We start from the raw sequence: 22,187 nt of genomic DNA on the forward strand, positions 1-22,187 counted from the left end.
GATACTTACAGGACTGGTATCTTTCTCCAGAGTTTGTGTCTCTCATTTTTTCCTTACCATCTAGACATCATAATTAAATAAATCACTATCTTGTCATACATAACATGTCTATAATGACATTTATTAGTGTTTTTAAAAAAGAGATCTTAAAGAAAAGAGATATATGGTTAAAATATATCAAATAACATGGAAGAACTTGGAATGTAAAGCAATAGTCCCCTGACTCACTGGCTGCTCACTTCCTGGCAGACTTTCTTAAAAGGAGTTCCTCTATAAAACCAAAATGGGAAAATGGCCCAAGGCATTATTTTCTCAGATTCGAAAGATGGCATATGACTAGCACCATACCAAACATACAGGAGAGAAATTAATTCATGACTTACACAGATGCCTTAGGACATTAAGGCTTAATTTTCTCTTGGAGCTCCAGGAGGCATGCTGCTAGGAGAAACTACTTTTAATTTTAAGGTACATATACTATGCTTTATTTAATTAGTTAATTTTAAACATTATCAGTAAGCTGCTGGCAATGGAAGATGGAGATTTTTACCCTTATACTATCACCCTTCCATACTCTCTTTATTCTAATAAAGCTTTGCCACTAGTTTCAATTCCTCTATTGATTACCCTTTAAGTCCTCCACAATGTGTGTGACATATATATTATTTATATATACATATAAACATATATAAAGTTTTTTATATATATACATATATATTCATTTATGCGTATTTGTAGATTGATTGATTGATTGATTGGCCACTTCATTTCTCATTTTATCAACTGTAGAGTTTTGTATTCCTTACTATGTAAAATAGATGTATTGGTTGTACTCCTTGCCTCCATCTCCTAACTTCTGTCTGCCTTCTCCCAGTTTTTCTCATATTCATCTTCCAACTTCTGTCTTCTATCCTTTCACACTACCAAGATTGATACTTTAATTATATTCAGTAACTACAATTGAATATTTCATGCTCTCACTAGGGATTGCATTTAAAATTTAAGCATCCATAGTGTTTATACCTTTATGATCAGGTAAATGGAATCTACTAGAGAGACAGATAATATATACATAGCAGTTCATATCTTTAAAACCTGTTGTTAACTATAAAGTTTCTAATTGACAATCATTTTTCTTGTACTTTTCCATACATTCATTATTTAAATGAATAACACTTTGCGTACATTCATTATTTAAAATCAGCTCTCCATTTTCTAGTCTTTAGACTCTTCAGTATCAGTCTATAATCCGTCAGGGAGATGCAGCCACTCCATCATAGGAATAAGGTGATTTATCTAGAAACTACACCTTGTAGACAGATATGGGAGGAGCTGGGAGAATGAAGGTCTTTACAGCCCAGAAGATTTGTGAAGCATGCACTAATCAGTTCAGACTCATACAGTTGAACTGGTGGATAAGGTGGAGCTTATAGGAATGCCTGGCTCTGAGTCCCATGACTTCTCAAAAATGATGATTTCTGCATAACTTATCTCAGGTGAATCTCAATATTTTCTCATTGTTCATCTCAACACAGAACTACATACAGTGAAAGGATTTCTAGGAAATATAGTCCCCAGACTTAGAAATAAAAGAGTTGTTATTAATAATATGCATCCTCTACAGTTTTTTCCCAATATACTTCTCTCCTAAAATTCTCTATAAGCAGATATATGACATAATCTGTCATATATTTTACAAGGATCATCTGGCTGCTGTGGATTCTGAATGCACTGTAGGGGGAAAAGGAACCCAAGAAGATTAATTAAGTTGTTATATTAACTCAGATGAGAGATAATAGTGACATGGACTGGAATAGTAAAACAAGAAGGTGATTGCAAGTAATTATTAGATTCTAGATTATTTGGAAGATGTTGCTGATAGGATTTGCTGAAAGATTTGATAAGTTATGTGAAAGACAGAAATTAAGAATTAATCCAAAGTTTTTATGCCATATTAACTGGATGATTTTTGCCATTTTCTAAATTGGGGAAGACTTCAGAAGGATAAATTTTGTATCCAAGTGGAAATGTTGAGTGAGAAATTGAATATACAGTCTAGACCAGAAAAGAATTACGGGGTGGAAATGTAAATGAGAGGGTTTTATTTTCCTGAGGTTGCCATAGTAAAATACCACAAATTACCTGAAAAATAAAAAGAATTTGTTGTCTCAAAGTTCTGAATTTAAAGTGTCAGTAGAGCTATGCTCCCTCTGAAGGCTCTAGAAAAGAATTCTTCCTTGCTTCTTTCAGTTTCTTCTGAACCCGCATTCTCTGGCTTAAAGACACATACTTCAATCTCTGCCTCTTTTTCCACATGGCTTTCTCAGTGTATGTCTCTGTGTTCTCTTTTATTTTTCACACTCAATTTTGTTATTATTATTTTAAATTAACAGATAAAACTGCATGTATTTATTGTACACAATATGATATTACAAAAAACATGTTCATTTTAGAATTATTGAGTGTAGTGAATTAACATATACATTGCCTCATATCATTGTCATTTTTGTGATGAGAACATTTAATATCTACTCTTGTCTATTTTTCAAGGAAAAAAAAAACATTGTCATTAGCCATAGTCACTGTGCTATACAATAGATCTCCTGAAATAATTTTTCCTCTTTAACTATAATTTTGTATCTTTAAGCAACATTTCCCTAACTCTTTGAATCTCTATCTACAATCTACAGGCTATTTCTATGAGATCAAACTTCTTATATTTTTGTACATATGAGTGAAATCATGTAGAAGAGGTTACACTTGTCTATTCAGAAAAATCTGGATTCCAAATCTGAACCTTTTTGAGTGCTACCACAATGCCACAAGTGGAAAATTCTATACCTGAACTCATGTGGTGGGTCATAATCAAAAGTAATAGGATTGTTAGATCATATTGTGATTCTAGTTTGAGTATTTTGAGGAACCCCCAAACTTTTTTAGATAACAGCAGTAGTAATTTACATTCACTTCAATAGTGTATGTTAACTGTTTTCTACATCTTTGACACTTATCTTTTGGTCTTTTTGATCATGACCATTCTAACAAGACTGAGATGGTAGCTCATTGTGGTAGATTGTTGGCATTTTTAAATTTAAAATAAAATTTTTATTGGTACATTATGATTACACATAACAATGGGATTCATTGTCATATATTCATACATGCATATAATGTAATTTGGTAAATTTCATTCTCCCTTTTTTCCCCTTCTCTATCCCTGTGAACCCTTTCCTCAGCTCTACTTGTCTCCCTTCTATTTTCGAGACCACCCAACCTCTTTTTTCTCTACCCTTCACATGTGAGAGAAAACATATGATTTGGTTGAGTCTGACTTATATCACGTAACATAATACTCTCAAGTTCCATCCATTTTCCTGCAAATGACCAATTTGTTCTCTTTTTATGGCTGGATAAAATTCCTTTGTGTATACATAGCCCCTTTTCTTTATCCATTCATCTTCTGACAGACAAAAGAAGCTGGTTCCATAACTTGGCTATTGTGAATTACACTTCTATAAACATGGATATGCCTATGTTACTACAGTGTGCTGACTTTAATTCTTCAGGATAAATACCTAGCATAGTATAGCTGGGTCATATGATGGTTCCATTACTAATATCTTGAAGAACCTTCATATTGATTTCCATACATGTACTAATTTATACTCCCACCAATAGTATATAAGTGTTCCTGTGGGTTTTTTAATATATATTTTTTAGTTGTAGTTGGATACACACCTTTGTTTTATTTATTTATTCTTATGTGGCGCTCAGGATCGAACCCAGGGCCTCGTACGCACTAGACGAGTGCTCTGCCACTAAGCCACAAACCCAGCCTATTCCTGTGGTTTTGATAAGTGTTTCCCTAATACTCTGTGATGAAAAGCCATCTTATATGTATTTCTGAGTCATTTGTATGTATTTTTTTGAGAAAGCCCATTTTTAAATTGAATTGTTTTCTTGCTATTAAGTTGTTTGAGTTCCTTTATATATTTTGGATATTTTTATTTTATTATTTTTATGATAGCAGAATGCATTTTGATTCATTGTACACAAATGAAGCACAACTTTTCATTTCTCTGGTTGTACGTGATGTAGAGACACACCACATGTGCAGTCATACATGTACATAGGGTAATTATTTTTGTCTCATTCCACACCTTTCTTGCATCCAAGCCCCTTCCCCTTCCCTCCTCTTCCCTCTGTCCAATCAAAGTTCTTCTGTAAAGTAACACCTATGGAGGAGGCGCACAAAGGACAGACACAGACATACAGGGAAGATGCAGACAGACAAAAGGATGGCAGACAAAAGGATGCCTACCCCTCTCTGATATCATTTTCATTAACCCAAAAAAGGTTACATATTAACTGCTACCAATGACTACACTCTAACCAGTATTCCTTTAACCTTGAGTGCTGGATAACTGAGATAAGGTCCAGGTTAATGCAAACACAGAACCTCTCACACCCAAGGACGTTACTATGGAAACCAGGTAGTGCACCAGCATAGGTATCTTAATAGCCTCAGAGGGAAGAGGCTGGCCCTTCCAATCCTGGAAATCAGGACACCAGTTTCATGCTCAGTATTTGCTCACAAGGGAATGGTTGCCTGTCTGTTTTCACGGTAAGAACACCTACCTTCCTCCATTAGCCTCCCCTAGCCCCCATTATGGATCAGCATCCACTTATCAGAGAGAACATTCAGCCTTTGGTGTTTTGGGACTGGTTTACTTCTCCATATAATACTCTCCAACTCCATTCATTTACCTGCAAATGCCATAATTTTATTCTGTTTTAATTCTGAGTAATATTCCATTGTGCATATGTACCACAGTTTCTCTGTCCATTCATCTGTTGAAGGGCATCTAGTTTGGTTCAACAGTTTAACAATTGTGGATTGTGCTGTTATAAACATTGATATGGCTGTGTTCCATCAGACTGCTATTTTTAAGTCTTTAGGGTATAGACTGAGGAGTAGGATAGCTGGGTCAAATGGTGGTTCCATTCCAAGTTTTCTAAGTAATCTCCATACTGCTTTCCAGATTGGTTGCACCAATTTGCAGTCCAACCAGCAATGTATGAGTGTGCCGTTTCCCCCGCCACACACATACTCATCAACACTTATTGTAGCTTCTTTCTTGGTAACTGCCATTCTGACTGAAGTGAGATGAAACCTTACAGTAGTTTTGATTTGCATTTCTCTAATTACTAGAGAAGTAGAAAATTTTTTCATATATTTGTTGATTGATTGTATATCTTCTGAGAAGTGTATATTCAGTTCATTAGCCCATTTATTGATTGGGTTGTTTGTTTTGGGTGGTAAGTTTTTTGTATTCTTTATAAATCCTGGAGATTAGTGCTCTATCTAAAATTTGCTCCCAACATGTAGGTTCTCTCTTCACCTCATGGAGTATTTCTTTTGCCAAGAAGAAACATTTTAGTTTGAATATATCCCATTTATTGATTCTTGATTTTATTGCTTGCTCTTTAGGAGTCTTGTTAAGGAAGTTGGGGCCTAATCTGACATGATGATGATTTGGGCCTACTTTTTCTTCTATTAGGCATAGGGTCTCTGGTCTAATTCCTAGGTCCTTGATCCACTTTGAGTTGAGTTTTGTGCATGGTGAGAGATAGAGGTTTAGTTTCATTTTGTAGCATATGGATTTTTGGTTTTCCCAGCACTATTTCTTGAAGAGGCTATCTTTTCTCTAATGTGTGTTTTGGGGGCCTTTGTCTAGTATGAGATAATGTATTTATGTGGATTTGTCTCTGTGTCTTCTATTCTGTACCATTGGTCTATATGTCTGTTTTGGTGCAAATACCATGTCATTTTTGTTACTATACCTTTGTAGTATAGTTCAAGGTCTGGTATTATGATGCCTCCTGCTTAACTCTCCTGGCTAAGGATTGCTTTGGCTATTCTAGGTCTCTTATTTTTCCAAATGAATATCATGACTGCTTTTTCTATTTCTATAATGAATGACATTGGGATTTTAATTGAAATCACATTGAATCTGTATAGTACTTTGGGTAGTGTGGTCATTTTGACAACATTGATTCTGCCTGTCCAAGAGCATGGGAGTTCTTCCATCTTCTAAGGTCTTATTCAGTTTCTTTCTTTAGTGTTCTGTAGTTTTCATTTTAGAGGACTTCCACCTCTCTTGTTAGATTGATTCCCAAGTATCTTTGTTTTGAGGCTATTGTGAATAGGGTAGTTTTCTTAATTTCTAATTCAGAGGATTCATCACTGATCTATGGAAATGCATTTGATTTATGGGTATTGATTTTATATCCTTCTATTTGCTGAATTCATTTAATATTTCTAGCAGTTTTCTGATAGAAATTTTTGTATTTTTTAAGTACAGAATCATGTCGTTGGCAAATAATTATAGTTTGAGTTCTTTTCCTATTAGTATCCCTTTAATTTCTTTCATCTTTCTAATTGCACTGGCTACAGTTTCATGGACTGTGTTGAATAGAAAGGCATCCCTGTCTCGTTCCAGTTTTTAGTAGGAATGCTCCCAATTTTTCTAAGTTTAGTGATGTTGGCCTTGGGATTAGCACAGATTGCTTTTACACTGTTGAAGTATGTTCCTACTATCCCTAGTTTTTTTAGTGTTTTGAATGTGAAAGGGTGCTATATTTTGTCAAATGTTTTCTGTGCATCAATTGATATAATCATATGATTCTTATCTTTCAGTCTATTGATGTGATGGATTACATTTATTGATTTCTGTATGTTGAACCAACCTTGCATCCATGGAATGAACCCCATTTTATCATGATGCACTATTTTTTAATATGTTTTTTTATTGGTTGTTCAAAACATTACAAAGCTCTTGACATATCATGTTTCATACATTAGATTCAAGTTGGTTATGAACTCCCATTTTTACCCCAAATACAGATTGCAGAATCACATCTGTTACACATCCACATTTTTACATAATGCCCTATTAGTAACAGTTGTATTCTGCTACCTTTCCTATCCTCTACTATACCCCCTCCCCTCCCCTCCCATCTTCTCTCTCTACCCCATCTACTGTATTTCATTTCTCTCCTTGTTTAATATGTTTTTGTATGTGATTTGCCAAAATTATATTGAGAATTTTTGCATCTATGTTCTTCAGGGATATTGGTCTGAAATTTTCTTTCTTTAATGTATTTCTGACTGGTTTTGGTATCAGGGTGATACAAGCCTCACAGAATGAGTTTGGAAGGGTTCCCTCCTTTTCTATTTCATGGAATAATTTGAGAAGTATTGGTATTAATTCTTCTTTATAGGTCTTGTAGAACTCAGCTGAGAATTCATCTGAACCTGGGCTTTTCTTGGTTGGTATGTTTTTGATGGCATCTTCTATTTCCTTGCTTGAAATTGATCTGTTTAAATTGTCTATGTCCTCTTGTTCAGTTTGGGTAGGTTGTATGTCTCTAGAAATATGTTGGTGTCTTCAAGGTTCTCTAATTTATTGGAGTACAAATTTCCCAAATAGTTTCTAATTAGCTTCTGTATTTCAATAGTGTCTGTCATAATATTTCCGTTTTCATCACAAATTTTAGTGATTTGATTACCCTTTTCATTAGGGTAGCTAAGAGTTTGTCAATTTTATTTATTTTTTTCAAAGAACCACCTTTTTGTTTTGTCATTGATTTCTAATTTCATTCCATTATGGGTCATATAGAATTCAGGGTAGTATCTCTATTTTTTTTTTTTTTATATTTGCTAAGACTTGCTTTGTGGCAGAACCTATGATCTATTTTGGAGATGGATCCATGTACTGCTGAGAAAAAAGTGTATTTGCTTGTTGATGGATGGAATATTCTATATATGTCTATTAAGTCTAAGTTATCGATTGTTTTATTGATTTATTTTATTGGCCTTTCCTTTAGTGTAGTTCCTCCCTTTGCAGATTTTTATTGTTGCTTTTCATTTCTTCCTCATGGAATATTTTGCCACTATTTCTTCTCTGACATTTCATCTACTGCACTGTCAATGGATTCTATTATTGTAATATCTTGGTTTGTTTGGGGCACTTTCCTCCCTTGTTTTTTTCATGTTGTCTGTGTCTTCCCAATATTGTTGTGTTATAGCCTATTAGATTCTTAAAGTTGAGAAGGGTTTGTCTGATATATACATAGATGCCCATCATTTGAGGCATAGATATTTATGATTTTTATGTCTTGTTGATGTATGACTCCCTTAAGTATTGTGAAATAACCCTCTTTATCGCATTTCACCAACTTTGTTTTGAAGTCCATTTTTCAAATATGAGGATGGAAACTCTGCTTATTTTCACAGTCCATGTGAGTGATACATTTTTTTCCCCAGCCTTTCACTTTCAGTTTGTGGGTGTCTTTTCCTGTGAAATGAGTCTCTTGAAGGCAGCATATTATTGGGTCTTTATTTTTTTAAAGACCCAATCTGCCAGTCTATGTCTTTTAATTAATGATTTTAGACCATTGACATTCAGGGTTATTACTGAGACATGATTATATTCCCAGTCATTTTAGTTTATTTTTGGTTTTTACTTTGACTTGGTTTCTCCTTTTATTGACCTTTCCTTTAGTGTAGTTCCTTCCTTTGCAGATGTTCATTGTTGCTTTTCATTTCCTCCTCATGGAATAAATATTTTGCCAAGAATGTTCTATAGTGCAGACTTTCTTGCTGTAAATTCTTTGAATTTTTGTCTATCATGGAAGGTTTTTATTTCATCATCAAATCTGAAGCTAAATTTTGCTGGATATAAGATTTTTGGTTGGCATCCATTTTCTTTCAGAGCTTGGTATATGTTGTTCCAGGGTCTCCTATAGATCTGTTGTAATTTATTATATTTGATGTCCTGTAAGCCTCTTATATTTGATTTTCCAATTTATTCCTCATGTTTGGGAAGTTTTTTGATATTATTTTATTGAAGAGATTGTGCATTCCTTTGGTTTGAAACTCTGTGCCTTCCTCTATCCTGATAAATCTTAGATTTGGTCTTTTGATGTTATCCCATAATTCATGGGTGTTCTGTTTATGTTTCTTACCATCTTCACTGTGTAGTCAACTTTATTTTCAAGATTCTATATTTTGTCTTTATTGTCTGAGGTTTTGTTTTCCATGTGATCTAATGTGTTTGTGATGTTTTCTATTGAAGTTTTTTTTGGTTTATATTTTCCTTTGTTTCAAGGATTTCTATTCACTTTTTATTTTCAGAATCTCTCTTTCTTGAAATAATCTTTTGCCACCTATATTTGCTCTCTTATCTCTTTGGTGATGTGATCAATGTTTGCCAGTATTAGCTCTCTTATCTCTTTAACAGAGTGAAAAATTTTTGCCTGTATTTGCTCACTTAAGTCATTCTTTAATTCACTAATCATTTTAATTATGTACATTCTGGACTCCTTCTCTGACATTTCATCTACTGCACTGTCATTGGTTTCTGTTATTGTAGTATCTTGTTTGGGGCACTTTCCTCTCTTGTTTTTTCTTGTTGTCTATATGTCTTCCTTTCTTGCAGTGCAGATCTGAGGTATTGCAGCTTCTATCCTATAGTCTTGTAATGTCCTTATAGGTTACCAATTCCTCAGCTTTAAGGGGGATATCAATGTTTATAGCACCCAGTGCAACCAATATGCAACCATAACTTAATTAGCTTCTCTTTTGACATTTACAGTTTTGTTGCTGTAAACAGAAATTATGAGTTTGGTTACCTTCTACCATATAGCCAGTAGGTAGACTATGGAGTTAGACTTGGAGTTCTGCTCTGTCCTGTGGCCTCAGGCAATGGATTTGCTGTCACCACATCCTTTTCTATGAAATAGGAATAAGAATACTTAACATGGTTGTTGTGAGGGCTAAAAATTGTGATCAAGAAATTCATTTATGCATTTTTGACACCAGTCATTAATTTCCTAATTATGATCTATAAAGTAATGAAAATATTTTTTCTCTAAATATGCAGTATTATCACCCAGGTAATATAGAAGATTTTATAGTTTCTCAAGTCTATTTACATATGTTGTCATATTTTATTTTTGAAAATAACTTAGGAGAAAATTAGTCTTCTTATATGAAATATTAGACAATATTTTATGCCCAAATCTAGCATAGCTCTTAAAGTAATGATTCTCAGAGGCAATTCTACTACTTGAGTACTCACACCTCCTAAATGTTATAAGCACATCCCCAGAAGCTCAACAAAAGACAGAAGGAAATGACCTTGTAATTAAAAAAAAAAAGTGCTACAGATAATCTGGAGAGCAAATAGCCCACATGTGAGTAATCAAGAGTTGATTAATTGTTTTGAGGCCTTTTAATTGCCTGCTGCTTATCAATATAATTTAACTACCAGTGCCTAGTATAGTGATATAAATAAAATAAGCACTGTTTATGAGAAATTATGTCATTTTAATAATAAATAGTAAAAAGACTGTACTCACATTATCTGATTTTGCCACCAAAAATAGTGTGCTTATCTTAATAAAGAGTTATATTTCCTTTTTTGTGTGTATACAATTTAAGAGGAAGAATTTATCAGTTTTCTCTTAGTTTAAAAAGGAGATGGTGAAAATATTGATTAAAACCCATTTTAGGTATAGATGACTGAATACTTGAAGATTTTTTATTGTAATCATATTAGAAATAACTGTTACTATACATAAAACAAAACTATTTATCACTCATGTGTACCATTCTATAACCTCATTTAATTTTACAAGGAAACAAGGTGTCATTTTCTATAATGACCCTTTAAATGCTGATGGCAAAAGCCATTTTTAGTTGGTTACCTCTTTAGCCACTGGTCTGTGTTAAGTCTTGTGCTGCAAAACTACAGGGAGAAAAAGAAAACAACACACTGATATGAATAAGCTTTTTAAAAATATAAACATTTTTTTCTTGTGTTTTTTTTTTACTTTTTTAAAATTACTAGATCAAAACATGATTGCTTTCTAGAAAAATCTTTCTTCAGCAATGCCTTCCACTTTTATTATCTAAGTTGATTTTATGGTTAAACATCTTTTGGGATGTAGATTATCTGTGCTTTGGCACAGCATTATAAAACCATAGCTAGCTAACTTCTCTAAATACTGAAAGAGTTCTAATTGTTCTAAGGAATTAAGGAACTAGTTCCTTTCTAAGACAGAATATGTAATGAAATAATAGTTTTTCACAATCTTTATTTTAAAGTTTTCTATATACTACTTCAACAGAATCCAAAATTTAAGGTCTTTGTAAGACCTTAAAAGGACTTGTTTGCCCAGATGGATTTTGGTCTTGCTTTGGTCCCAACTCTTTTTTCTATGCCCCTAATTTTGTGAATGGAATTATTTACTGTGTACCTTTATTTATTGGATACTTGTAAATTGCTTTTAATTTCACAGGAACTCACATTGTGAGATTGCCTGGAGCCTCAGAGAAGACTTTGAACTTCTACTTTGAGCAATCTCAGAACTGTTGAGACTAGGGGGACTTTTGGAAATGGACAAAATGTATTTCACATTATGAGACAGTTGTGAGCTTTTGGGAGCCAGAGGTGGAATCTTGTGCTTTGGATGTGAAGTGTCCCCCAAAAGCTTACATGTGAGACAATGCAAGAAGGTTCAGAGGAGAAATGATTGAGTTGTGTAGTGTTCCCGGCAACTTAAGCATTCAGACCTTTTGTCCCCAAGTTGGACACCAATTGTGGGGTTTCATTCGCAACTAAAACACTCAGGGGTCACTCCAGGGGAACTGGGCTAACTGGACTGCACAAAATAACCACACAAGAGACACAAATACCTTTTTCTTTGGGGTCACTGTGACAGCTCCTCAGACCTTAAGGGTCCGAAAAAAGAGAGAGAGCATGCACTGACCCCTTTTATTGAGGAGAAGCTATTCAAATGAGGCAAGGGGTCAGGTTTCAGGGGGCTGGGTCTATCTTCATGATGTCCACTGTCAGCAGGTTGACTGACATCTAGGTAGGCCACACCCAAGGGCAAGTAAGAGAAGGGAACACACACAAGACACTTCCATGGAAGATTCTATCCTAAACAGGGCAAGGGGTAATATTACAAAGGAACAGGTGAGTGTAGTTCTACCTATGGGGCAAGACACACCCATGCAGGAGACACCATCCCTCAAACCCAAGAAGGGTGGGGAAAGTCTAGCAGAAAGATGCCTGACGCCTCAGCACCCAGCTGGGGAGTGTGACTCAGTCACGTGCAACGTTGGTCTCCCAAAGGGTTGTAAGAATCTTAACCCAATCAGTGAATAGAGATTAACTGAGTGGTAACTGAAGCAGCAAGGTGTAGCTGAAGGAGGTGGGAATCAGGGCATGGCTTGGAGTATATATTTGTATTTGGTGAAGGGAGACCTATCTCTGTGCTTCCTGAACACTATGTGAGCTGCTAATTCCCTTTGTTACACTCTTCCACCATGATGTCTTGCCTTACCTCAAGCCCCAAAGAATGGAGCCAACTACATATGGATGAGATCTCTGAAACTGTGAGCCCCTAAATAAACTTTGCCTCCTCTATATTCTCTACAATTTTGCTGATCAGGTCTTTTAGTCGCAGCAGGAAAACAGCTGACCTAAACAGTCTCCCATCAAAGAAAGTCTCAGGACTTGATGACTTACTGATGAATTCCAGCAAATATTTAAAGAAGACCCAATACCAATTCTTCTCAAACTCTTCCAAAAAATAGAAGAGGAAGAAAGACTTCCAAACATTTTTACCAATACACCAAAAACTAGAAAAAGATACAATAAAAAAGGGGGAAACTACAAGTCAGTATTCTTGATGAACATAGATGTAAAAATTCTCAAAAATATAGCAGTAAACTGGAAAACAGTGTTTTAAAACAATAATTTTCTATAATCAATTGTGATTTATCCAAGGGATGTGAGTGTGATTCAACATAAGCAGATCAATAAACATGATACTTCACATTAACAGAATGAAGGACAAAACTCTTATCATCATTTCTATACATATAGAAAGAACATTTGATATAATTTAACCTCCCTTTGTGATAAAAACTGAACAAATTAGATATTGAAGAAATGAACCTCAACACAATAAGCCACATAAGACAAACCCAAAATTAATATTGTACTAAATGGGGAAAATTGGAGTACTTTACCTGTAAAATCTAGACAAGGACATCTGCTGTGGCCACTTCTATTCAACATAGTAATCACTAGAAATCTTTTGCCAGAGCATTTCGGCAATAGAAAGAAATAAACCATATCCAAATCAGAAAGGAACTTAAACTGTCTCTATTTTGTAAGCATGTGTCTTGTATATAGAACATCCTTAAGAGTCCCCCCAAAATTGTTATAACTAATGAAAGAATTTAATTAAGTTGCAAGATACAAAATCAATTTAGGAATATAAATAGCATTATTTTATAATAACTGTGAACTAACTGAGAGATAAATAAAGCAATACCATTTCCAATAGCTATAAAAATAAAATACTTAGCAAAAATTTAACCAAGGAGCTAAGGTCCTATATACTTAGAGATCTATAAAACTTTCATGAAAGAAATTGAACCCAAATAAATGGAAGATATCCTGTATTCATAGGTCAGAAGAATATTATTAATATGTTGATACTACCCAAAGGGATCTCCAAATACAATGCAATACCTGTCAAATTACCAATGATATTGTTCACAGAACTAAAAAAATAATAATTCTAAAATGCAACCACAAAAACCCTTTTCTTTAAGAAAAGGAGCCAAGATAGAGGCATCACACTACTTGTCTTCAAAAGGTAATTTGGTTACAAAGCTGTAGTAACCAAATCAACATAGTATTGGCATAAAAACTGACATACAGGTCAAGGGAACAGAACAAAGAACCCAGAAATAAACCCATATATTTACAGCTAACTGAATTTTAATAAAGGTGCCAAAAATACACAATGGGAAAAGTCAATCTTTTCAATGAATGGTGTGGGTAAATTGGATATCTCTATACAGAAAATGAAATTAGACCCTCATCTCATATTTCATACAAAAATAAACTCAAAATGGGTCACAGAGTTATAGGTAAGACCCCCAAAATATGAAATCACTAGAAGAAAAGTTCCATGATATCAGTCGGGTGATGGTATCTTTGACTATCTCCTCAAAAATGCAGGGAAACAGAAGCAAAACTAGATCAATGGGGTTAAATCAAACTAAAAAGCTTTGGTAAAGCAAAGAAAACAATAGAGTGAAGAGTCAACCTAGCGAATGGTAGGAGATATTTTCCAACTGTACATCTGATAAGAGGTTAATATATAAGGAAATATGATATGTAAGGAACTCAAAATTTAATTCAAAAGCAAAAATCTACCTGGTTTAAAAAATGAGCAAAAGACCTGGGTAGACATTTCGCCAAAGACAACATACAAATCAGTTTAGCAGTATGTATCAAAATTCTCATCATCACTAATCATCTAAGAATGCATACCAAAACCATAAGATACCATCTCACTCCTGTCAGAATGACTGTAATAAAAAATGCAGAAGGTAACAAGTATTGGCAAGGATGTGGAAGAAAGAAGCCCTTTCTTCCTAATATGTTGAAGAGATATATGCACTCCCATGTTTATTGTGCTACTATTCACAGTATCCATGATAGGGAATCAACCTAAAGATCCATTAAAGGATGGATACATAAAAGAAATATGATATATATGCCCAATGGAGGACTATTCAGCCACAAAGAAGGGCAAACTCCTGTTTTTTATGGCATTATGGATAAACATGGAGGATATACTGTTAGGTGAAAAAGCTAGGTTCAGAAAGACATATTCTTGCCTGTCTCAAGAAGTTGAGAGTAGAATAGTTACAGAATCTGATGGAGAGGGAGTTGGGAAAATGTTCGTCCACAACTACATATACATATTTAATTAAGTAGAAGGAATAAGTTCAAGAGATCTGTTATACATCAAGTTAATTGTAGTTAATGGTAATCTTTGATATTCTTAAAAATGTTAGTAGTGAATATTAAGTGTTCTTATAGCAAAATTAATAACTAATAACTATGTGAGGTAATGCATTTATTAGTTGGCTAGATTTAACTATTCCCCAATGTATACATACTTTAAAACATCATATTTTACACAATAAATGCATAAAAGTTTATTTGAAAAATAAATGAATTTGTAAAAAAAAATCATAGTCAAATGCTACTAACAACCCAGATATCCTTCAATGCATGAGTGGTTAAACAAACTGATTCATCTATGCTATAGAATAATGGTTAGCAATAATATAGTAAAAACTATTGGTTGCCCTAAATACCTGTATGAATCCCCAGAGAATTATGATGAGTGTGGAAAAAGGCAATCCCAAAAGGTTACACATTGCTTGATTCCATTAATATCCCAATCTTGGGCACTTAAATTTTATAAATGGAGAACATATTAGTGATTGGCAGGTTTGAAGGAGTGTTAAGGGCAGTAGAGAAGTGGGTATTACTATGAAAAAGCAGCCTGAGAAATCCTTGTGGTGAGGAGACAGTTCAGATTCTTGACTATGTCAATGGCAATATCCTGGCAATAATTTTGTGCTATAGTTTTTCAAGATATTACCACTGGGGGGAACTGAGTAAATGTAAATGGGATTTTTTTGTATTATTCTTAAAATCAAATGTGAATATAGAGGTATCCTGAAATAAAAAGCTGAAATAAAACAGTAAAACAACCCCCAAAACCCAAACAAAAACAAATAAAAAAAAGTTAGCAGGACAATAAAAGTATAAGATGTAGTTACATATGTAGTTAGTTCTTCTTCCCTGCCCTAAATAATAGCAAGTATAGGAGCCATCACATTCATGATTTTAATAAATTGAAGCTCATTTTAGATGAATTAAACCATTTTACTACATAAGAAATTGTTCAACAAATTCCTTTGAAATGTGAATAATTGCCTGAAACTGCATATTGATATTTTCAAAATTTCATAATTGTATAATTTTTGTCATATTCTTATACCATATATACCAGTATTTATTTTATATTGGTTCAATAGTTTCTTTGGCTTTCTTTTTTCACTTTTTTGTTTGTTTGTTTGTTTTGGCTTTTGGTTTTGGTTTTTTTTGGGGGGTACTGGGGATTGAACCCAGGGGAGCTTTACCACTGAGCCATATCCCTGTACTTTTTATTTTTTATTTTTTGAGACAGAGTCTCACTAAATTGCTTAGGACTTCATCAAGTTGCTGTGACTGGCCTCAAACTTACAATCTTCCTGCCTCAATATCCCTAGTTGCTGGGATACAGTTATATACCACCATGTGCCTGGCTCACTTTTAAATATAAATTTAATCTCATTATTTTACTATAAGATATCATTGCTATAAAAGGAAATAATTCAGAAAAATTAAATATGTAGCCATGAAAATAAAATATTTGCCCACCATCGCCTACGTACCATACCACTAATGGCAGATATATCATATATTAGGAAATACTGTCCTAAATGATTGTAAGTTCAGATTTCATAAATTTTCTCTTCTTAATTTAAAATTTAAATGTTTGATAAACTTGAAACTGTTTCTGTTTACAACATTTTTTTCTCCAATGCATAACAAGCATTCAATAAATATTGAATGCTAAATTACTGAATGAAGCATTTGTATATTCATTCCTAAAGTACTACCTATTGATAATAATTAAAAGTGAAATAATGCTCAAACTGTATAAGAAAATACATTATGACCAGCATATGATTTTAACCCCAGTCCTTAACCCTGTTAAACTTTAAAGAGTATGTTTGTTGATCAAGGAAGGGTGTCATAATGTAAATAAAGTGAGGTGGACTTAAAACAATATAGGAAAGGACCTGGTGATTGGAAAAGGAATAATGAGAGAGAAAAGAAGTAGAGAAGTAACACTTTACCTATATATGAACTGAGATGATTTTTAACTATGTTAAAGAAGAAAGAAGGGTCTAAATTGAAGGCTAAATATAGAAAAGAAAGTTGCTTCAGTGGAGAAAACTCTGTTCTATTAATAGTTATTTCCAAGTGGCCAAGAGGGAACTAATTTTTTTTCCAAAATGACTATCAACGTTACCCACATGGCCTTCTTCTAGTGAAACTCAATTCTAAAGCTTAAATCAACCTGTTTTCTTTTGTCCATGCACTTAAGAAATGACATAATCAATTTTCTGCATCATTTGGGTTAGAAGAAAAGACTATATAAAGCTGAAATAAGCATAGCACTCTGGACCTATTTATAATCAAAAGTTCATCAGTTAGCAAGGACCCTGAAGTACAAATAAGCTATTTCATAAAAAAATGATGAGGTCTCAGTACATGGAGGAAATCCCCAGTAACTGCGTGTCAGGAAGTCAATGGTTAGCTGATTTGGCCACTAACAATTATTTTGTCAGTAGGAAACATTGGCAGTAGTAACTGACTCTTGGGAAAGGAATCTAAACACATTCATAGTGTAGAAATAATACTAAAATGTTATAGTGATATAATAGGTTTTTTTGCCTATTATGCAATATTATAATCTAAGAGACTGTTTTATATGCCGTTTTATTGGAGGAACTACTAAGAAGTGAGTATTGGCTTATTTCCCTGATTGTTTTGGCTTATTTCCCTGTATATTCATTAACTTATTTCTTTCAAAATAGAGTGTCAGAAAAGAAGAAATTTTAAAAGAAAAGCAAAAGAAATATGTGCTTCAATGAATATGGTGTTAGAAGAAATGCAAAGGAGTAGATTCTACCAAATAGAAGGGACTATCTGAGGGAAAAGGACTCTAAAGGACTCTACAGCTGGCCTTACCTTTTATATGGGGCACATCATCTTGCCTGGTTACTGCAGTGGGGAAAGTGGTGCAGGAAGGAGCATATAAGAAAGGCCATAAAAAAGAAAAGAAAGAAAGGCCATTCTGTCTTGGCAGATGAAACCTTCTGTCATAGCATGGAACTGTCAAATGGGAGTGGTACATGTGGATATTTTTGGCATCCACAGTCATTCAGAGTCTCAAGTCAAGCCAGTGAACTCAAAATTACATAATTTTCTTTCGCTTCATTTTTTTATATGTTCGATATGCTGTCTCCATGGCAAGATTTTCTTGAGTGTTAATTGGCATAATATGTGTAACACACAGTAAAAAGTGATGGAAATGATATGTATTCTTCAAAATACATTGATTTATGAGTGCTGTCGCTATATATCTTGAAGGAACCTTCTGTATTAAGTTGGGATAGATTATTCTGATAATAATGAAAGACCCTAAAAACTCAGTGACTTAAAGCAACAGAAGTTGATTATTTTTTTGCTCATACTATAGTCAGTTCCAGGTAGCTATGGAATGTGACCCATGTAATCCTCCCTCAGGTTGGTATTTATACCTTCTGCAAATCAATAATCATTCCATCTGATGAGGAAGGATTCATGTGAATCATATACAGAATTTTAAAGTCTCTGCCTAGAAGTCACACATATCCTCCCCTAATTGGCTTAAGGAAGTCACATGTCCATACCTAACCTGAAAAAACTGCAAACTGCAATTCTGGAGTATGCCCAGAATATTGGAAATATTTGGTGAGAAGCTCTGATAACCATCACAAATGGTTTTCAATTTTTATAGTTGATGACTTTTGCAAATCAGAGTAACCTTCTAGATGTTTCGCCTATTACTAATGCCACTACATTGTTTCTGCACAGCTTTTAACAACTTATTGATTTTTATATTGTCTATTTCAAGGATTTACTTGCATTAAAAATTATAGTAGCCTTGTAGCAGAATATTCTAGTTTCTCTAATAGAAAAGAAACAATTGCATGAAATCCCACTTTTGTTTTCTTTTGTCAAACAGATATTGATGAATGCTCTGATGGCTTTGTTCAGTGTGACAGTCGTGCTAACTGCATTAACCTGCCTGGATGGTACCACTGTGAGTGCAGAGATGGCTATCATGACAATGGAATGTTTTCACCCAGTGGGGAATCGTGTGAAGGTCAGTACAAGGATCCTTGTTTCCAAGAAGTTTTCAATCTAGTTAGAGTCAAAATTCAATCAGATTATATTCAATTATTTATAATTAATTTTGAATTATTTTCAGTGAATGGACAAACAACTCTGCTCTTTCCTGTCCTTTATTAAGGGGCATCATATTTAGAAACCAAGCAAAACAAGCAGAGCAAAACAAGCAGAGTCCAGTGAATAATTACCAGGGAAACAGCTAGTACCATAATAAGAGTTTACCTTCAGAATTCTTGGCAGAGGAATGGGAAACAAAACAAAACTCACTGTTTTCTCCATTTGTATCTACACCTTCATAGAGCAGCAGCCTGAGAGAATAATGGGTTTAAGATGACACAGTCAATGAAAGCCTTTGAGAATCTAATTTAAAGGTACTTAGTACCTAAATGTTAAGAAGTCTTTAATCCTTGAGCCTGAAAGGGTTTTCACACAAAGGAAGTAAAACAGACTGGGATGATGGATGCCAAGGCTTCCAATATGCTTTGCCAATTGCAGCAGAAGGAGCTCTAGACCCTGAACAGAGGGTTCATCAGGATTTTCACAAACAATGGGAATGTTGTTGCCATACCTGAAGCTAAAACCTGGCATTTTCAAATCATCACTTAGCTGTGGCTTGAGGGCTTTATCTTGCACTTGTGAATGTCCCAGGGTGAGTATTTCCAGCTCTGTAGACAATATCAAGAACCACAGATTGCAGTTCAGAAACAGATCAGTCATTTTTGGTCTTCCCTAATAAGTGCTTTGCATATACTCTATAGAGTTGTATTAAGATTGACTTATTAAAAGTCATGCATAGAAAGAATGAATATAACTTGGTATAAATAATGTAAATCATACAGAAGTATATAGATTAAAGCTGAAAATGCATCCTTATTTTATTTCAGTGCCCCCACTCATCCTTTTCACTTATCCTCTAGGGATAACCTGGGTTTAATTTTCTTTTCTGTGCATCTGGATGTGAATATATATATATATATATATATAAATCTACCTCTTTTGACTTCTATGCTTTAAATTTGTAGTAACACTCACTATCTTTTAAATATATGACCACAATCTGAAGTGGGCTGTATTAGTTATCTATTGATGCATAACAAATTACCCTAAAAGCTCAGAAGCTGAAAACAAAAAAATAGTACCTTATCTTTTCTGTAGTGAGAGAAGTTTGTACAGTTTAGCTAGGTGTCTTTGGTAAAAGGTCTCTTATGAGATTGCAGTCAAGGTCAGGACTGGTCTTATTTTGAGGCTTATCTGAAGGGGCAATGGGGAGATCTATTTCCAAAATCACTCATGTGACTATGGGTAGGCCTTAGTACTTTAACATATGAGTGTCTCTGAAGGGCTGCCTTAAGACATGGGAGCTAGTCTTAGTTCCTATAGTAAGCAATGCAAGAGAGAGCAAATGACCAAGATAGAAGGTACAGTCTTTTTTTAACCAATATTATACTTGAGGCCACTTCTTTCATATTTGATTTGTTAGAAGCAAATCAGTACATCCAGCACACATTCAAGGGAAGGGATTTCCCTTGAATGCATGAATTCTAAGTGATAAGGATCATGGGGGGGCGGCTGTCTTAGAAGCTGTCTACCATAAGGGCTGACAGCAGTGTCCAGCATTCCTACTTCATTTCCTAGTAACTTTTCCCTCTAACTATGATCCAACCACTTCATACCTTCTTCCATTTCCTCAGACTTTGGACACTGCTTCCTTTCTCTTCATTCTCTATCACTGCCCTTTTTGACAGGGAAATCAAAAGTAGTCAAAGGGAACTTACTTCTCTTTTCCATGATCCATATTAGTTTGCTCTCCTTTGTCTGCAACTGCTGCTGCCCCTCCCTTCTGTTTGATTGGATGAAGTAGGATTCTCCTGTCAGAAATCAAACCCATCATTGTACCTTGCATCTCATCCTTCCTCACCTACTTGGGCATTCTGCCGTTCATATATTTATTTCCTCCTCCATTTTAATTATATCATCCTTTCCCATGGCATTATATTCTCATTAGCATACAAACAAAGCAAAAAAAGAGTAACTTCCCTGGACATCACCTAACTCTCCAAACATAACCCCCATTTTGTGCTCTCTTTAGAGTAGAACTCTTTGAAACAGAGTTTTCAAGCTTGTTATCTCTTTCTTCTTGCCAGTGAGGCTTTAGTTCCACTGCTATAGTTATTGCTTTCCTTTCAAGATTACAAACAATTTCTTACCAAATTCACTGGTCAGATACTGTCTCTTTCCTTAATTGAAGGGGCAATGGGGAAATCTATTCCCAAAATCAATCATGTGGCTATGGTATTGACCCAATTGATCATTCCTTTCTCTTAAAACATAACTTTCTTCCATTGGGTTGGGGAACAACATTCTCTTCCGGCTTTTTCTCACCCCACAGGAATCTTCTTTTATCCTGTAAAGGACAGCATTTTCAAGTGCCCCAGGGCTCGGGACTTGTCCATTTTCTCTACACATTATCAGTCTCTGCATCAATCAGTCATAGCTTAAGAGGTCATCAACATATGCTTATTCAAATCTCTTCCCTAGCTGCTGATTTGTATATCTAGTGGTCTATGAGGTATCTCAACTTGAATTTCTAATGGGCAACTCAGACTAATAGAACTAAAATATAACTCTTGATTCACTGTGTAAATTTTACAGGTCCATAAATATAGTTGCTCAGATTGCTCAGATCAATATCTGAGCGATATTATTTTCCTCATATCTCACATCTAATAAATAAACTAACTTCACTATTTCATCTTTCACAATGTATTCCCAATCTGACCACTGCTTATCACCTCTACCCTTACAACCTTATGAAAGGCACCATTCTCTTTTGTCTGGACCACTATTCCTACTAGTATCCCTACTTCCACTTCAGTGTTCTTAAAAACTTTTTTCAGAATGATCCTTCTAAAATTGAGGTCAGAGCATGTTACTCCTTTCTTCACCTTCCTGAAACTTTCCATCTCTTAGAGGAAACCCCAAACCTTGACCATGATTTTAAGAGCCTACATGATATATATACTTGACCTTCTGACCATTTCTTCAACATACCACACAGATTCCTTTTCATGGGCTGTTCTTTTTGTATGGAATATCCTTTGCCCCAATTTTGCATGATACTTCTTTCATTTAATTTACATCTTCTCTCAAATAAGCTTCTCTTAGACTTCCAGTTTGAAATGGCCTCTGACTTCTGACACTATTCTGTTACCTTCCTTCACTTTT

At 34.5% G+C, this 22,187-nt stretch overlaps 1 protein-coding gene across 2 annotated transcripts in view; it reads left to right on the top strand.

The window, feature by feature from the left end:
• Positions 1-22,187, top strand: part of Nell2 (neural EGFL like 2) — a 360,268-nt gene that overhangs the window by 319,315 nt on the left and 18,766 nt on the right. For both annotated transcript variants that reach the window (XM_078014849.1, XM_078014850.1), the window contains exon 17: positions 18,796-18,936. In XM_078014849.1, coding sequence (XP_077870975.1) covers positions 18,796-18,936 — 141 coding nt within the window. The remainder of the gene's footprint in view (positions 1-18,795; positions 18,937-22,187) is intronic.

The sequence above is a fragment of the Ictidomys tridecemlineatus genome, chromosome 6, assembly GCF_052094955.1.
Source record: "Ictidomys tridecemlineatus isolate mIctTri1 chromosome 6, mIctTri1.hap1, whole genome shotgun sequence".
NCBI classification, from domain to species: Eukaryota; Metazoa; Chordata; class Mammalia; order Rodentia; family Sciuridae; genus Ictidomys; species Ictidomys tridecemlineatus.